This window comes from Ctenocephalides felis, unplaced genomic scaffold (genome assembly GCF_003426905.1).
Source record: "Ctenocephalides felis isolate EL2017-DRISC unplaced genomic scaffold, ASM342690v1 CF-g0.4_SCAFFOLD_01886, whole genome shotgun sequence".
In the NCBI taxonomy this organism is placed as follows: Eukaryota; Metazoa; Arthropoda; class Insecta; order Siphonaptera; family Pulicidae; genus Ctenocephalides; species Ctenocephalides felis.
In genome coordinates, this window is record NW_020538040.1 from 86,561,302 (window position 1) to 86,580,545 (window position 19,244).

At 28.1% G+C, this 19,244-nt stretch overlaps 2 protein-coding genes across 2 annotated transcripts; both read left to right on the forward strand.

Moving 5' to 3' along the window:
• The first annotated feature begins 2,205 nt into the window (after positions 1 to 2,205).
• Positions 2,206 to 9,633, forward strand: LOC113375480. Its single transcript, XM_026615414.1, has 5 exons — positions 2,206 to 2,238; positions 2,355 to 2,510; positions 3,922 to 4,078; positions 7,038 to 7,317; positions 9,447 to 9,633. Exons 1-5 carry the CDS (start codon positions 2,206 to 2,208, stop codon positions 9,631 to 9,633), a joined length of 813 nt encoding a protein of 270 aa, XP_026471199.1.
• A 2,765-nt stretch (positions 9,634 to 12,398) lies between these two features.
• On the forward strand, positions 12,399 to 18,456 carry LOC113375482. The gene is made up of 5 exons (XM_026615415.1): positions 12,399 to 12,431; positions 12,548 to 12,706; positions 14,342 to 14,498; positions 15,874 to 16,153; positions 18,180 to 18,456. The coding sequence occupies exons 1-5, from the start codon at positions 12,399 to 12,401 to the stop codon at positions 18,454 to 18,456; spliced, it is 906 nt and encodes a 301-aa protein (XP_026471200.1).
• The last annotated feature ends 788 nt before the right edge of the window (positions 18,457 to 19,244 follow it).

Genomic DNA, 19,244 nt, shown 5'->3' on the forward strand with positions numbered 1-19,244 from the left:
CAACATATATACTAATAGATAGATAGATATAGATAAAATTAATATAAAAATAAAGAAAATAGAATTAAAAGTAAGAAATAAGACGGACTTCTAAATGTATAGCATGAAGATGTAGAATAATTATTATATCACTATCACTATGAAATTTTGTAACAATGTTATTTTAAAGTAGAGGGTGAAATACATGTAAATTAAATTGAACCTTTATGCTTACTCCTTACCCCTTCGCCCTCCTTTCTAAATACTATATTAAGTGATTACATTTCAACACGAAGTTGTAGTTTGGGTTAGAGATCTAATATAAAAATGGTAATACTAGCATGATTGCGAAGACATTTGATTATATTCTGGAAATGCTGCTAAATTATATCTGAAAAAATGATGTGTCCCAATAAAACTTGAAAAATACACTCGAGTGCTTGATGCTCTATTCTGGTTAAAAATAGATAAAATATATTATTATGACATCAGTTTATTTATTTTTTTCATAAATTTGTTCATATTTTACCTTTCTATATGTTAAAACTTTATTAATTTTAGTTCAGAAATATTTTAATTTTTTTTATTGAATAAGCACTAAGTGTATCAAATTAAAATTGAAACGTGACAGTCAATATTTAAATAGTCTTATGTTATTTGTTTGAGTAGATTAACACTTTACGAGATCATATTGGCATATAGAGAACGATTCTGTCGTAAAATAGACGAATGTTATGGCAAGGCTATGTTACAAAATAGTACTAAATACTTTTCAAATGCCATGTGGTTGCTGCGCAGTCAGGCGTTTTAGATAAAAAACCTAACCTAGCAAACACACAAACGTCAAAAGTACAATCTTATCATAAACGCATCTTTGTGATGTGGCATAATAACATTGGTGAAATTGCATTTTATGTATAAAACGCCTGATCGCTCAGCAAATACATGGCATTATGACAGTATTTTAGTGCTATTTTGTATGAGAAGCGCTTGGTAACATAGCCTACCCATAACATTGATCTATTTTACGGCGGAATCGGCCTCATAATCAATTTTTTTGAGAGATTGTGAAAATATCATGCTTTTTCTGTATCTTATGAAGACATATTAAAAAATTAAAAATATAAGTTACCTAAAAAATCCTCACGCTAAATATTTTTGGATAGTATTAAAATACTAGTACTACTTAATTTGAATGTATTTAATGTATCTCTAAAAGACCGGCATATATCGAAATTATATTGATTTGAGACAACTTAAGAAATCCTGACAAATTATTATTTTATGATATTTATTTTAACTTTTTTGTAACATTGTTATATAAATAAATTGCTTAATATATACTCAATTTGTAACTTTTATATTAAAAATGATATTATTGCACTCCAAGCAACCAGAAACGGTGTTGGCGATAAATAATACTATACTCTTATAGATAAATATATTACTAACAATATGATGTATTAAAAATATTAGATGGGTCTGAGACTTCTTTAATTTTAGTATTTGCTAAGCTTGCTTAAATATGCATATAACTATATCAATAAACATATGTACATATATTATAAGTAATAAATTATGGAACTATTTAAATAGAAATTGTTTTATAGAAGTTAATGATTAGATATGAAATAAATAGTGCAATTAACAACATGATTTCTCAGGTGTAAAACATATACTAAAATTTAGATTTATGAAACAATCTAATAAAAATATTCATATTTCCGGATACCTTACATTCCAAATCAGAGAATATTTTTTATATTAAGTGTACAAACAAATATAGAACATATTAATTAACTAATAACTGCAACTTCTAAATATATATGCAATAAAAAATAATAAATTTCAATATTATCAATTAATTTTAAAATAAAATAAACTAAAATACTAGCTGTATGATAAGAAAAAGTGATAATAACTATTGGAATTTTAAATTAAATATAATTAAAATTTAATTTATGATATTATATCAATAAATTTCACATCAATTTGTTAATGAGATTACAATATTTTAATTTTCCATATTGGTTCAAATCAATATCATAAGATAGTTTCTTTATAAGTTGAGCTTTAGGAGCTTTTTCTTCTAGTATTATAAAAGAAATTGTTAACCTACTCTGTCACTCTCTGACATATGCAACTTAGAAACAATATATAAAGGCATATATGATTATGACTGCAATATAAGTTGCATATAATTTTACTTATGAATAAGTTTTCACAATGAAGTTCTCAAGAGTTTTATTGGTTGCAGCGGTAAATATTTTTAATAAGTTAAACATTAGTTCTGTACCCTTAGTTAGAATAATTTGGAGTTTTTTTAATGAATATACTGCAAATTAAATTTTAATTAAAGAATAAAATTTATGCAGTTTGCCTTGGGTGCAGTGGGTGCTGAAAGGAATTCGCCCACATATGTCCGTGGTTTCCCAGTGGGTAGAACGAGATCACGTGCAACATTCGGCGACCCACCAAAGTGTACTGACAATCAGTATGGATCATTTTGTGAAGGTTGTTCAACCTTGAAGGTAAAATTAGTAATTTATTAAAAAATGTATGAAACAATTCTCAATTCCAAAATTAACTAGTGATGCATGGCATCGTGTCTTGAAGCAAATTGCTGGTACTCCCCGCACCATTTTTTTTTAATGTTTTGAAATGTGAAAAAAAAATATTTTTGAGAATTTTGAAATTTCAAAAAAACCTTGACTTACTTGAAGAATTGGATTTTTTTTATATTTCGAAATTTTCTGAAAATTTTGAACTTTTTTTCAAAGCAATTGCGCTGCGTACCAATTTCAGAGTTAAAATAACAAAGCGCGTAAGCGCCGCGTTACAGTCTAACGGATAAACATTGGTACGGAACCATAGAGATATAAACAAAATGTGTACATATTAATAAAATCTATTTAAAAAATCTTATAGTTTGATGTGGGTATGTCTAATGATCATTTTTGACCTCTAAATTGCATTTTTTCACTTTTTTTATTGGATCTGCAAAACTGCTCTTAATTTTGTTAATACAAATAAAATTTTGTATAAATCATTCAAATCAATTGATCCGTGTTCCCGAAATCGTCGGCATAAGCATTAACACATACATTTTCTCTAAGGTATGCCAATATGATAAGAAACCTGTGAAACCTAAAGATATATACAAACATTTATTTTCATTTTTTTGAGATTATTAGAACTTACCCGACGTAAAGTTAAAAGTCATTGAAGAAGTTTATAGATTACTAGGCCCATTCTCGAATCAATATAAATGTTATAGTAATATTATGTTTCGGGTCTATAACCGCATAAGTTGGTAATCACAATACAAATGGCTACGTATTTGCTGTGCAATCAGGCGTTTTACATATAAATTCTAATCCTAACCTAAAAACGCACAAATGTCAAACAGCAATTTTATCATAATTGCAACTTTATTATATCTCTTTGATAACACATACGCGAAGTAAGGTTTTTTGTATTATAGACCAGCAACATAGCATTACACAACATTTCTATTTTATCCGAGAATAATTCATCATAATTATTTTATATAAGACGATCCGAGCTTTTTAATAAATGCACGCAACAAAAATGTAAAAATTTAAAATTGAATAGTCCTATAGATATTTAAATCACAATTTTTTTTAGATTAAACACATTTGCAAATGTTATAATTGTGCTTTTTGTTTATTTGCGATTAATTTTACAACGTATACGAAATAATTTAACATGGCATATCCTCATAAGCTGTTAGTGTTTAAATTAGGGATTAAAGTACAGTTTAGATCAATTTCAGTTGCATTTTTCACAGAAAGAAGGCAATACTTGCACATTTTTTATTGATGTAACGCTCAAATATGTGAAAAATGAGTATCTGTTTGTAGTATATGTCTTAATTTAAGTGTTATAAATTTTGTGTGAAGAAAAAAACATTTTTTGCAGTTTTGTGTTGGAAAAGAAAACCCGGTTACCACAATAAATTGCGCAGAGTCAAATCCAAGCCTTCCATATTGCGTAAATAATCAGTGTTCGTCGAAAACTGATGATGATAATTGCAAAAATGAAGGAACTACATGCGCGGTTGTTGGATATCAACCAGGTAACCTAGATAACCAAAAAATAATCTATTTCACTTCTTGGTAATTTTGTATAGCTTTATCTTTCTATTCTATCAAGATTCATATACATGAATAAACATATTTTTCTCAGTGTCTGTTTGTAGCATATGTAGAAATATGGCACTCTTAAAAAATCTAACAAACTCATTAAAAAATCAACTCTCAGATATAGAAATAAAATATATATACAACAAATAGTTGTTTAGAAGGTTTAAGAAATGTTAAGAGGTATTATCCATTGTCATTATGGATAATAATGAGCCTTCATAAACAAATTTCAATTGGTAAAATTTTGCGCTACATTTTAAAGCAAAATTAGTTATTACACCATTACTCATATTTTTTGCATTATTTTGTGTTTGTGGATTTGTAAAATTTTTAAAAATTCATTTTAAACACTTTGAAACTTTGGTGTAATACATAATAAAGTAATTACAAAAGCATATTTATTATGAATTAGAAAATATAACGTGAAAAAAAAATTGGGTATTGTTGATTTTAAAATAGAGTAACGTAGAATAAAAAAGTATAATGCATATATATATATATATATATCTTATATATAAAAATGGATCGCAAAATGTGTTGGTAAGCGCATAGCTCAACAACGCCTGGACCAATTTGCCCAATTATTCTTTTAAAATGTTCGTTCATGTCCAAGGATGGTTCTTACGGCGAGAAAAAATCGAATAATTGCCGGGAAAACCCTAAAAACAGCCCTTTTCTTTTTTAATCGAGTAGGCAACGAAATTTGTAGAAAAAACAATGATCTATGTCATGACATTTTGTGTAGTTTTTGATAATCTAATTTTTATTATATTTATATAAACATGTAAATATCTTTCTATTAATTAACGAGCTATATTTCAAGAACAAATTTGAGGCGAATCGGTTGATTTGGCAACTAACCAAGACGATCCACCGGAGTTTTTAAACTCGCTGGATTTGCTAGGATTGTCACCTCACAATCTTCAATTAAAGGTTGGATCGGCAATTATAATGCTGCAAAATATCGACCAACCGCGCCTTTGCAACGGTTGCAAATTCGAAGGTTAGCGATAAAAAAAACTACCAAACAACGTGATGGAAGCTACTATATTGAAAGGATAGTATAAAGCAGTAGATGTTCTCGCACCGTGCATCCCTATGTTTCCGACTGATATACCATTTGAGATTAAACGACTACAGTTTCCAGTGCGTTTATGGTATCATTAAGTATTTGTGGTATTAATTTGGAAAATCCATGTTTCTCACATGGAAAAATGTATGTTGTCTGTTCCCGTATTGGAAAACCATCAGATTTGTTTGTCTATGCGCCAGGTAATCAAACAAAAATCATTGTTTATCACAAAGCACTACAATGAAAATTGAACTGAATTTTGAATTATGATTTTCATGATTAAAATTACTTACTTTTAAATGCTTATAGTGTTTTATTTAATTATTTTTAATTCACACCGAATTATTACCAGGGTGACGGTTCTGTTCGGGATAATTTTTTGCAAAGAATAGAAAAAAGGTAGAACAAAACACCGCCACATTACAAATTTTTTTGACAGGACAAAGTCTGTCGGGTCGGCTAGTATATATATATATTTATTTATTTATTTATCATGAATGTTGATTTTCAGCCAATCGTCGAAATAAAAGAAAACATAAATAATAAAATATTTATTTTTAACTTTCCGTTGGGTAAGTTATAGTAATCGCAAAAAAAATCGAAAATGATAATTTTTATATATCTTTAAGTTTTAGAGGTTTCTGATCATTTTGGCATACCTTAGATAAAATTGATGTATGTGCGTGTGCGTGTGTGTGTATGTGCAGATTCAAATTTCCGTCGACGATTTCGGGAACACGGTTCAACGGCTTTCAATTGTTTAAAAACATTTGATTGCTGTTGATAAGGAGACGTGATGATTAGTTTTTGGCATAGGCAGATCTAGCCGTTTCGAAGATACGAGGCAAAAGTGCCACAAACGGTAACTCAGTTTTTAAAAGAACGGAGTGTCCGATTTTAATAATTCAAAAAACAGGTAAAGGCAGGATTAGCGGTTTCGGAGATCTAGTGAAAAATGTGTGAGAGTAGTAATGAATATGAATGTATAAACTTCACTTGTATACGAATATATAAAATTTATTGACTATAAAAATTAATGATATCAAAATATGACAAGTCCAATTGTTTTCTTTACCACGACTAGCCTGCTTGATCCCCACAAATGTAAAAAAAATGCCATTTGGCGGTCAAAAATCATCATTAGACATATGCACATAAAATTATCAAATACTTTATAAAGATTTTAACAATAAGTATAAATTTTGTTTACATTCCTATGGGTTCCGTAGCAATGTTTATCCGTTCGACGACGACGTGGCGCTTACGCGCTTCCATATTTCGTCTCTATGCAGTTAAAACAGTACGATTGCTTTGAAAAAAAGTTCCAAACTTCCAAAATATTTTAAAATAAAGAAAACATTTTTTTTCCGAAAAAATAATTATTTTAAAAAAAAAAATTATTTTTGATACGGAAAGTTCTAGCAATTTGCCTTAAGGCACGATGCCATGCGCCCCACTACAGTTTTTTTTTTGTTATACAGTATCTTTTTTGTTATACACTATCTCAGTTAGATACTATATAACAAAAATTTCTAAAAAGGCTTACTGAATAATGACACACAATCCGTGTCGAAACGTATAAATGAATATTTTATTATTTATTTGTTTTCTTTTATTTTGACGATTGGGTAAAAATAAACATTCAAGATATGTCTCAACGTCGAACAAAAAAATCTAAACCTTATATTTATTTATATATATATATATATATATATATATATATATATAATTTTGTTATAAGTGTATATATGCTTATAAGTTTCTTACAATAATGTCATAAATGTCATAATAACTAATAACATTATATGTGCATCAATCAGACCCGAAAGACTGCACAAGATACTTATTCTGCAAAGAAGGTAAAGGCCAGGTTTACGTATGCCCACCTAACTATGTATATGATCATTCTAAAAATATGTGTAAAAAGAAATCGTCAGAAGCTGATTGCGCCATCATGAATTGCACAAATCCCAATTCTTTTATAACCTATGCACCAGACCCATCAATTTATGCTTGGTGCAATGACAAATTGCAACCGATCGTACTGAAATGTGAAGACGACGTCAACGAATGGTTCGACCCAAAATCTTTCTCGTGCAGGTTAGTTTAAATTTTTATTTCATATACATTGTTTTCGCTATAGCTTTTAGCTATTATATTCATATTAGCTAAAAGCTAATAGCTATTAATATAACTAAATGTATAAAACAGCTCTCATATTCAATTCAATGTTTTAAATGTTATTGACATGTACTAACTTTTTTAATTTTGGGTTTTTTTATGTATTTTTTTTTATTCAGTGTATAGATAATGTAATAAAGTTTTACATTCTTTTTTATGCGCAACATCGCTCGAAAGTTTTTTTTACTGAAAAACATTGAATTTATATGTCCAAGTAGAAATGAATATCATTATTGCATGGTACCTAATTAGTCAGAGTAGAGTAGTCATCATCAAGTACTTTACTTAAAATTGGATAATCAAGAAAATCGCTAATATTTATTGTTATAATAGATATTTCGAGAAAGAGCATATGTATATTACAATGCTGTATAACGAAGGAAAATGTTTATGTTTTCGACAAAATATCCAACCTGCTAATTTTATGTTTCCTTGATGTTGTAGGTCATTCTGAATCGTTTGAGATCAAAATTATGAACAACATAAAATATCATAGTCGTAAGTGCGTATTCACGCACTAGGGTAGATCGGGGCACAAAGGTCCAATTCGAATTTGAAGAATTATATTGGGGAACCTAAACCAATTGTATCACTAAAAATAACATATCAAACAAACAACTATCTGACTATGTTCAGTAAAATTCCCAGCTATTCATAAATGTAGAAATGTTTTTTTGCTGTTTTTTTTTCAAAAAAAATTTTTACTTGGTTTCTTTTACCACATAGGCAGGATAATATAAAATGGCCATGGAAAACATAAATTCGAAATAATTTTAAGAAATAATAGCTACATTATTTAACTAATTTTAAGGCAAAATATAAATTTCATGAACACATTTTTCACGGATATAAAGCAGTAATACTCTCGATCTAGTATTTCGTCAGAAAAACTATCAAAATTAAAATAAATATTTTTTTAACTTATCTCTCGTAAAATAGCTTTTTTTTACTGAATTTACATTTTATTTACTATTTTTTAATGTTGCCTTTGCCAGGGTAAAGCTATTATAAAGGTTATATATATATAGAGAACTGTTGCATCTATCTTAAAAATAACATTCATCTTATTAAACATTTAAATAGTGTAGGTTTAAAAATTATATTAAAGTCTAGTTATTTAAACAAGAGTGCCCACAACCAATAAAACTAACAACAAACAAAAATAATTTTGCATGTGTATGAATAATTTTGCATGTGAATGTATTTTCAAACATTACTGTTCATCTCCCGATAGCAATCTTTTGCCCACTTCTTCCATTTATTGTTTTTGAAAAATTCTTAACTCTTGTTTTGAGATATCGATATTGGACCACGGACCTTTAAGCCCCACTCTACCCTATAGTCAAGAGAATTACATATATTATGAATTTAAGTAAATATTACATAACTTTTTATAGTTAATATAAATACTATTTTCAAAATTAACAGTATTTTTTTATTTGAACAGTCGAATCCCCATTCTTCTTAATGAAAAGGATTGATTTACATGTATCGGAAAGTTCATACAACTTGCCACTTCCATCTACTTTTTTTAACAACATTCAGAACGATAATATCTGTAAGATGTGATGATATTCCTTCTCGACGACTTGGCTTTTTATAAGACAAACCAGTTGACCTATCAATTGGATAATTTCTTTTATTAGAAAGTAATCCAGTAGTTGTTCTTTGTCGAAAAAGGCTAATTTTACATAAAAACTCTTTGTACATTTTAATTACAATCTGTCACACTTAGGACAATTAGTAAATGTTTTGACTTTATTATATCCATTTACATGAAAACATAATTTCATGTTAGAAATATGAATATATTATATAATATTAGAGAATCACGAAATAAATATTCTTTTGTCCAAAATATTTATATTTTAAAAAGATGGTAAGCCAAAGTTGTACTTGAATCAATAATAAGTAAAAACTTAATTTATCCAAAAGTATAACAAATTTAAAATAATTATCCACATAAAATTTATAAACTGCAACAAATATTAAATATACATAATGCATTATTTTACATATCAATATTATATATTGTGCATTATTTTCAGAATTGCATGCAAAAGTGAAAACGTCTTTTCCGATCGAAGGGATTGCAAAAAATATTATCAATGTTTCTTGGTTAACAACAAATGGCAAATAAAACATTATGATTGTCCAAATGACTTGTACTTTGATAAAACAGAGTTGCGATGCATACCCGGCAAAGATTGCAAAAATGAGATCACTAAGGTTTAAACCAGGAAAACAATCTTTAATTAGGATTCAAGTAATCATGAAGTAGACAATTAATGTAATAAATACACAAGTAATCTGCGCTATTAAATATAAAAAATATGTACAGAAATTAAAATGTATAAAATTGTATTCTATATATTCTATATAATAACAAGCAAAAACAAAATGTCATTAACTATTTTAATTTCTGATTATTTAAAATATATAAATATAAAAGTTTTATGAAATTACATGTATATTTTCAATAAAAGTAAATCGTTTGGGCCGTTTCTTTGTAATTAATTATTAACTAAAATTTGTCTGTGATTTATATAAAACGTATTTGACGATAGAGAATATGGTCTTCATATATATATATATATAAAATATAAAATTTTTCTGTAATAATATATGTAAATATACTCTTCCTAAACTATTATTTGGATTTTGATCAATCTTTCTGAATTTTGTTAAGGAAATTTTTCAGGATATATGTCATTATAAAAATGTAGTAATATTATAGAAATTAATAAAAAAAATTGCAAAAAACGACATATCATTAAAAATATTTGAGATATTGTTTGACATTGAAAACAAATGAAAACTGTCATTTGCCAAAAATTTCAATTTACTTATGAGCCTAATCAATATTAAAATATGTATAATAAATTCATGATCGCAAATAAGAGAAATGAAATGTCTACATTATTATTGCCAAAAAGCAGCTGAGATGTGACAGAAATTAAACTAATGTAAGATACAATATATGTATGGCACATTGAATGATACACATATAAACAATATTTGACAAATTAATTCACTTAAAATATGGAATTAAGTAATAATCAGGGTCCTGCCTTGAATGCGACGCATGCGAAAAATACGAGCGCACGCCTTAGAGAGCGCCAACACAAGATTCGGATATGGAATTTACAATATAGTTTTTTTTTAAATATAATTCGAAAATTATATAATTTTTTTGCATCTTTTACTCATCTTTGCACACTATTTTTAAAATACGTGAAAAATTTTACTCTAAAACAACAAATTGAAAAGTGAAGATGAATGCATACAATTCGGCCTTTACGATATCAATTAAAAGAAGTTTAAGATGCAATTTTGGATATCTTAAATAATATAAAATTGAATTAAAATAAACCAACATAAAGTACCAGTGTTATGTTATGGTTATATTTAATAATGGAAGGCTAGAATTTTTTGCGCTCTATGATTTGCTCAATAGATTAAATCACATAAAATGCCCAAAATAAATAAGTAAAATGTTTTAATAGCAAAATAATAATTAATAGCAATAATTTTATTAACAAACTGTTAGAACACGTAAAATAATAGCGGTGGCGAGGGAGCACAAGAAAAAATATAACATGCGGGCTCTGAGGACCCCAGGAACGTCCCTGGTAATAATGTATATTAAATTTTTACTAAGAAAAATGTAATTTAGATATTATATTTACTAAAATACCTACAGAATTATAAAAACTATAGACAACATTATTAGAGAAATTATTATTAGAAAAATCCAAGATAATATTGTACTTTTACCGTGGATACTACATATTAATTTGTTCTGAATTTGTTATACCGTTTAAAAGGCTTAAACTTCTAATATAGTGTAGGAATTGAGGCTCATCATTTTATTTAAAGCAGTTCTACATTTAACATCGCTCACATTGATTAAACTTAAACACTAGAAAATACTATGAATTTATATCATTTACAACAATTCTTATTGAATGTTGAGCCCAAAAAGATAATAAATTAAAGTAGCACAATAAGTGTTTTTCTATGAACTCAATGTCAGATAAACTAAAACAATGATGTCCGCATTTTGAGTAATTAGTTCCCAAAGCTTATAATTCCTGTATAAATAAAAATATGATTTCGCAGGTTAAGAACATTTTTAAATTAATTTTTTAAAGTTTGAAAAAAAAAGATTTTTTTTAAATAATTTTAAATATTATGGAATATGATGTTATTAAATATATAAATTGGTAATGAATTCGTTACTATTTTTTGTAACTAGCATTGCTATTACAGTAGCAGAATAAACAATTACATCTTAGACTTGATTATCACTTATTATTAAAATGATGCAACTCTATAACATGTAATACATTTCTATGTACTAATGAATTTGAAAGCAAAGTCTGAACTTGTAATGCATTCAATTTTTTGTTACCATGTACAAATCATCATATTTCAGCAAAATTATTCTAATTTTCAATATGTAATTAATAACAAATTGATAAAAGGCCTGTTAAAATGTTTATGATTATGTACAGGAGACTTGAATAAAAACATATATTAATGAATAAGCTTCAAGTGCAAATTTAAACTATATTAAAGTAATTTTATATAGTAATAAAGTTAAGGATTGCAGAATTAAAAAAATGAGAAAAATATATATTAAATATGAAAATGAAAACATATATCAAACATGTAGTGTTAACTAATGTGGTGTATATATACAAGTATTCTCTGAATCCATAAAATAATGTGTTAAATTATATTATGATCTACGAATACTCAGTGCATAAGTATACTTTTAATGTGCGATTATATACATAGTTCAATCATAAACACGGTAGTAAAAATATGAGCATGAATTAAAATAAGTAAATAAATATAATCTGCCCAAAACATTAACAGCACGTTATCTTAAAGTTTATTACCACTGACTCTTGATAATCTGATTAAAAAATTGTATATAAAGTAAAGAGCTTTTTCAAAATCTCAAATATTCACAGTGAAGTAAAGTGTGCAAAATGAATCATTTGAGGGAATTTGTGATCGTGCTGGTAAATAATAAAACTATAATTATAATAGTTTTTATTATAATATTTTAATTTCGTGTTAAAGTTTAGTATGATGTCTATCAGTTGAAATATGTATTTGTGGATATCATTTACTATAGATCGCAGTGGGGGCGGTGGCTGCCAATTATTCGCCAATGTATTTACGCGGTGCTCCCGTAATGCAACCAAGGATGGCGGCAGCAAGAAATACATCTGCTCCCCCACAGTGCCCAAGTGGAAAATTTGGCGCTATGTGTCATGATTGCAATACCATGCTGGTAATTTTATTAGATTATTTACAATTAATTTCATATACATTAATATTTTAATTAAAAATTATTGCATATATCATAGTAGTTATAGTTAAACATATAGTATTAGCACTAGATTTACGGATGTTGATGGCATATCTATTTTACTGAAGTGAGCTCATTTTGGCTCAACAAGAAAATTGTTTTTTTTTTGAAAAAAAAAATGGGTACAAGGCAATTTTAATAAAATGTTTATAATAAAAAAAAACATAATAAACATTTTTTACTATTTGGTCAAATACATCAATGCCATGCTTGTTTGTACCAATGTATATACTTCATTTTATATGTATCTAGTCATTAAATTTTATTGAGTCAAATTGGGTTGTTTCCTAAAACTAGTGTTAACTAATTGATTCAAGTTTCTTCTGTAAAGGTTTTTGATTTCTGAATAGATTAATCCATTGATCAGAAACGATGCCTCTATTTTAGTTTCCGAATATTGTGATAAACGGCCATACCAAAATATACCAAAAATAACTTGACAATTACTATCACTTTTCATTATACATAGTGTGTAACTTCTTTAATACAATTTGTAATACTTTATTGTGGTCAAGGTAAATTGTTGAAACTTTTAGTGTGAAAAGAAGAATATTATTGTGACTAAATATTACAAAGTTAAAAATAAATCGGGTAGAACTTTTTGTAAAATTTGAAGTTCTTTGGAAAATTTTAAAAATTCTGAACTAAATCAAACAATTTTGAATATTGCGATATTTTAATTACAATTTCTAAATTGATTCATAATTCAATACTAATATTAACTTCCCGCAGGGTAAGTTATAGTTATAGTAAATGAAAATGTTTGCAAATATGTTCACATTTCAGAGGTTTTAGAACATTATGGCATACTTTAGAAAAAAAATGAATGTATGCGTGTGCGTGCGTGTGTCTGTGTGTGTATGTATGTATGTGTGTGTGGGGATACAATTTTTCTTTGACGAATTCGAGTATACGGATTGACCAATTCGAATAATTCAAGAAACATTCGATTCTTATTGAAGTGCTGATTATTTTTTGAAAGGCAGTTTCAGCCGTTTCGAAGATACTGGGCAAAAAGTGCCAAAAATGGCAATTTAGTCTATGAGAAAACGCAGTGACTAATTTTAATAATTAAAAAAATTTTTTTCTGACTGCAATTCCAGCGGTTTCGGAGATCCAGAAAAAAAAGTTAAAAAAGTACCATTTGGGTGTCAAACATGATCATTATACATATGCACATCAAATTATCAGATATTTTATAGAGATTTTAATAATAAGTTAACATTTTATTTTCAATTCTTTGAATTCCGTATAAGATTTACAATGTTTTGCGTTTACTTATATAGTACAAACAAATTTTTTCGACATTTTTGATGGATAAACCGACTTGAACGAGTTTCAATATATTCAAAAAAAATTTTTTTAGTTCGAATTTCTTCAATAAGATCAGAATTTTCAAAGTCGGTTTTTTCAAAATTTTAAAGTTTTGAAAATGTTTGGTAGGGTACGGGAAGTTTCAGCAATTTGTCTTAATGCACAATGCCATGCACCACTAGTTGATTTTAAAATGAAACTAAAGTTAATTAGTTTTTATGTCATATTTTTTATTTTGAACAGTTTTGTACTGGTTCGACGACTCCAGTTACCACGATCACTTGCAGGGATAATCCCAGCGTTCCATATTGCGTTAACAACCAGTGTACTGCGGTGAAAAATGAAACCGATCCAACATGTGGGGCAGGTGGTACATGTTCAGTGAATGGCTATCAACCAGGTAAATTGATTTTAGTTCAGTTATAAAATTTATATTAATTTTTCGTAAAAGATGAGTAAAACAAGCAATCATATTATCAAGGCATATAAAAAATATAAAAATACTAATAAACTAAAGACTAATAAAAAAATAAATTTAATGTTTAATATATAAAATAGAAACAGAAACTGTTACAAACAAATGAAATATATAATTTAAATTTGCGTACAATTCTAAGTAGATTTAAAAAAAAGTTCTAGGAAGGAAACAATAGTTTTTGTCACGCAGTGGAATCATTTTACAATAATAGAATCTTAATAGAACATGCACAAACTTTTATTGTTAAAAGTCTGGATTGTTATCAATACAAAGATCATTTACTACATGATGAAGATAACGATTTGGACTAAAAACATTCATTAACAATTTGTCCCAATAGACTATATATGACATTGATTTACTCAAATGCTGAGTGACTCTTTCAACTTCAGTTTAGATTTAGGTTGTTAAATTAGTAATAGTTATAGTAATCGCAAAAAATCAAAAATAAAAATGGTTAATTATCTTTACGTTTTAAAACCTTCTGGAATCAACCGATTTTAGTTATTCAAAAATATTCAAATTCTATTAATAAGAAGTCGTGCTGATCAGTTTTTGGCCAAGCCAGGTTTAGCCGTTTCGGAGATACGGGGCAAAAAGTGCTAAAAATAGTAATTCAGTTTTTGAGAGAACGGAGCGTCCGATTCCAATAATTCGAGATACCTTTCACTTGTATTGGCAAAATGAAGAATGGATCGAGTTTTTAGATAAGCAGATCTAGCGGTTTCGAAGATCCAACAAAAAAAATAAAAGAATGTCATTCGGCAGTCAAAAAAGAATATTAGACATTAGCATATGAAATAATCAGATATTTTTATAAGATTTTAATAATAAGTACAAATTTTGTACATTTCTATGAGTTCCGTAATAATGTTTAACCGTTAGACTCCTACGCTGGGCCTACGCAATTTGATATTTCGTCTCTACACAGCTAACACAGCGCGATGGCTTAGAAAAAAAGCTCAAAATTTCCATTGAATTTTTTTTTCAAAAATGACACTATTCTAAAAAATGCCTAGTCCTCAAAAATTAAATTTTTCCTAGTATTCAAAAAAAAATTAAATTTAAATTTTGGTACGGGAAGTTCAAGCAATTTGTCTTAAGGAACGATGCCACGCACCACTAGTTAAATTTTAGAATGTTTCCTGAATTTTTATGATTATGAAAATAGAATTTCGACTGGATTTTTCTCATTTATAAATATTGAAAAAAAAAAAAATTATATGCGTGTAGACTAGCTACATCACTTAATCTAATTATAATTTCTTTATATAATCTACAATCATTTTGCATATAGATCCCAAGGATTGCTCGAGGTACATATATTGCAACAATGGCGAATCAACCGTCTACGAATGTCCATCCTCGTATGTGTACGACCACTCCACAAATCTGTGCAAGAAACAAAGTTCGCCAGCCGATTGCGCGGTAATGAATTGCACGACACCAAATTCTTTCGTGACCTATTCTCCAGATAAATCCATTTACGCCTGGTGTAACGAAAGATTAGAACCTACAGTCTTGCAATGTGAAGACGCAGTCAACGAATGGTTTGATGTTGCAACTTCTTCTTGCAGGTACCGCTTATAATACTTTTTTTTATAATATTTTAGATATTAGACACAAACTGCTAGTGATCCCTTTGTCGCTAATAAGATATAATAAACTTGGTCACTTTTGAAATTTGTCGCAAAATATATACTAGTATATCAATTTTTATGGATCTGCCTGTTATGACGGTTTCTCTATTTCATAATCAACGTACGCAAAGTTGCAAAAGCACACGTAATATGCGATAACCCGGTTTTGGTTTTCTTTCCTAAAGTTTCGATTTGTTTTGACCGCGCGCTGCAGAATGCATCGAGAATTTCGTCGAAATCCTCAGATAATGCAGTGCATAATTTAACGTTGTAAACTAAAAAAATTAGAAGAATAATGATATAACTAAGAGAAAATACCTCACAATTACGAGTTTGAAACATTTACTTTAAGTTGTTATCATTTTGATAACTTGTGCAAAATATTCCTTGCTGATATTTTATTAATATTATAAGAAATACACAATTACACCTGTATTAATTACACAAGGAAAATGATATATAACATAAAAAATACCCTTATTATATTTTAGTGGGTATTTTAGTGTAAATAATCAAAAACTTTTATTTTCATATTTTTTTAACTTTAACTATTTAAGAATATATATACGAAAGAATTTTTTAAAATTCAAATTATTTTATGCAGATGTTTGACCGTGCTAATCATCTTCTGTTTCCTCCTTTTTGCCCAACTTTAAACGCGATTTTCTCAAAACTGTCTTTATCTATGAATTTCGCGAGTTCTCGAGTTTTACTGAACCGATTCACCTGAAATTTTCAGCAAACTTTATGAGTATATACTAATCTCATCCCCTAAGTTTCAATTTCTATTATTTTTAAATTCGAGAAACTCAAAAAGTGGTATGAAAATCGTCTTTTTTCAAACAGTCAACATTTTGTAATTTTTTTTAAATTCTTTTATAACTAAATTCTAGTATACATGGTCTGTTCAAAAAGTTTTCGTAATTTTCGTTTTTTCAAAAAAATATTTATTTATTCGTCTACATTAATGTGGTCCCCTTCAAAGTAGTCCCCCCCAGATATAATACACTTATGCCAGCGTTTTTTCCAATTTTCGAAGCACCCTTGATATTCACTTTTTGATATGTCCTTGAGCACTCTCAGCGATTTTCTTCAATCGAGGAAAACCGCCGTCCTTTCATGGGTCTCTTCAGCTTTGGGAATAGGAAAAAGTCACACGGAGCCATATCTGGTGAATTTTTGCACTTTGCAACACTTTATTTCATTTTTTACGCAAAATTTAATACAAATTCTTTGACTTTTTCAATTCTTCCATTGTAAAAATCGCCGAGCTCAGAAAAACACGTCGAACCTTAGCGACTACCACAGACAAAGTAAACAGTGAATATAGCTGAAAATTTCATCATACTTTAGGGGCATGTATACCAACACAATAAAAAAAAAATTTTGACAATCAGACACTCCAGACCCGCGAAATTTAATTATTAGTAATTCCGGGTACTTTTTGAACAGACCTCGTATGCCATTGCAACATTATTATCGATTAATAATTTTGGATTATAAGAGCATTGCAATCGTGGGCATTTGTAAATTTTTTGATACCACCCATTTAAACAATTTTTAAAATGACTAACTTTTAAATTACTGTCAGCAAATTTTTATTTATAAATACTTTCAATATTTTTACATTCGTTTTTTCATTACCGAAATACTAAGAATAATTATTTGAAGTACTATTCTGCTGCTATCTATTTACAACTTGAAGAAAAATTATAGGAAAACATCTAGTAGCAAACATAAATATAACTACTAAGTTCATCGTTTCAAATGTGCTGTTTTTAGAATAACGATTTGATATAATACTACAAATATATTGAGTAATATTATTGAGTCAAAAATATTATCGAGTCATTAAATAAAGAATAGAAAAAAATGAATATTGAACATGATCAAAAAATTGTGTACGCTAAGAAGCAATTTATATTATTACTTTGTTAATTATATTTTTTTTTACTTATTTAAGAATCGTGTGCAAGAAAGAAGGAGTATTTGCTGATCGCAGAGATTGTACAAAGTATCATCAATGCTTCGTCGTAAACGGTGGATGGCAAATTAAAAATTATCAATGTCCCAAGGGATTATATTTTGAACCTAAAGAATTACGGTGCGTTCCTGGAACATGCACACCCGAAATCACTGAAGCTCCACCAACCACTGATGATACCACGACTGATACGGGCTCAACCGATACCACGACTACTACAACTACGACTACTACTACGCCTAAACCCGCCCCGTAATAAGGTGCAGGCAAAACATTATGATTGAATTCGAACACATCACTCTTATTAAATATATTTAGTTGTAGAATATAATGCCTCACTTTAATATTTAATGCTATGTATAAATCAATCAATTTATTACTGGATCAAGATAACGATGTATCTTTAGAGAAAAATAAAGTTCTGTTGATCTAGAAGTTCACATATTTATTTTGAATAGGTTCACATTATAGTCGCTGTAAATGATTTTTCTATACTATCACTGGCATCGTGCATTGAGCCAAATTGCAGGAAACTTTCTTTATATTTTTTTAAATTAATATTTTTTAAACTTAAAAGAAAAAAATAATTTTTGAGAATCTTGAAACTTTTGATTAAAATTGACTTTTCTTGAAAAAAATCATATTTTGAAATATTTTGAAAATTTTGAACTTTTTTTCGAAGCAATCCGGCTGCTTTAGCTGCGTAGAGCGCCGCATTATTGCAGTCTAACGGATAAACAATATTACGGAACTCATAGAAATGTAAACGAAATTCATGCAATAAAATCTCTATAAAATATCTGATAATTTGGTGTGCATAAGTCTAATGATCATTTTTGACCGCCAAATGATTTTTTTTATTATTTTATTCGTTCTACGATACCGATAGACCGACTTTCTCAAAAATTGAATGAGTTCATTATTTTATCAATACAAGTAACATGTTTTTCGAATTATTGAAATCAAACGCTCCATCTTAAAAATTGTATTACAATTTTTGGCACTTTTTGCTCCATATCTTTGAAACGACTAGACCTGCCTTGT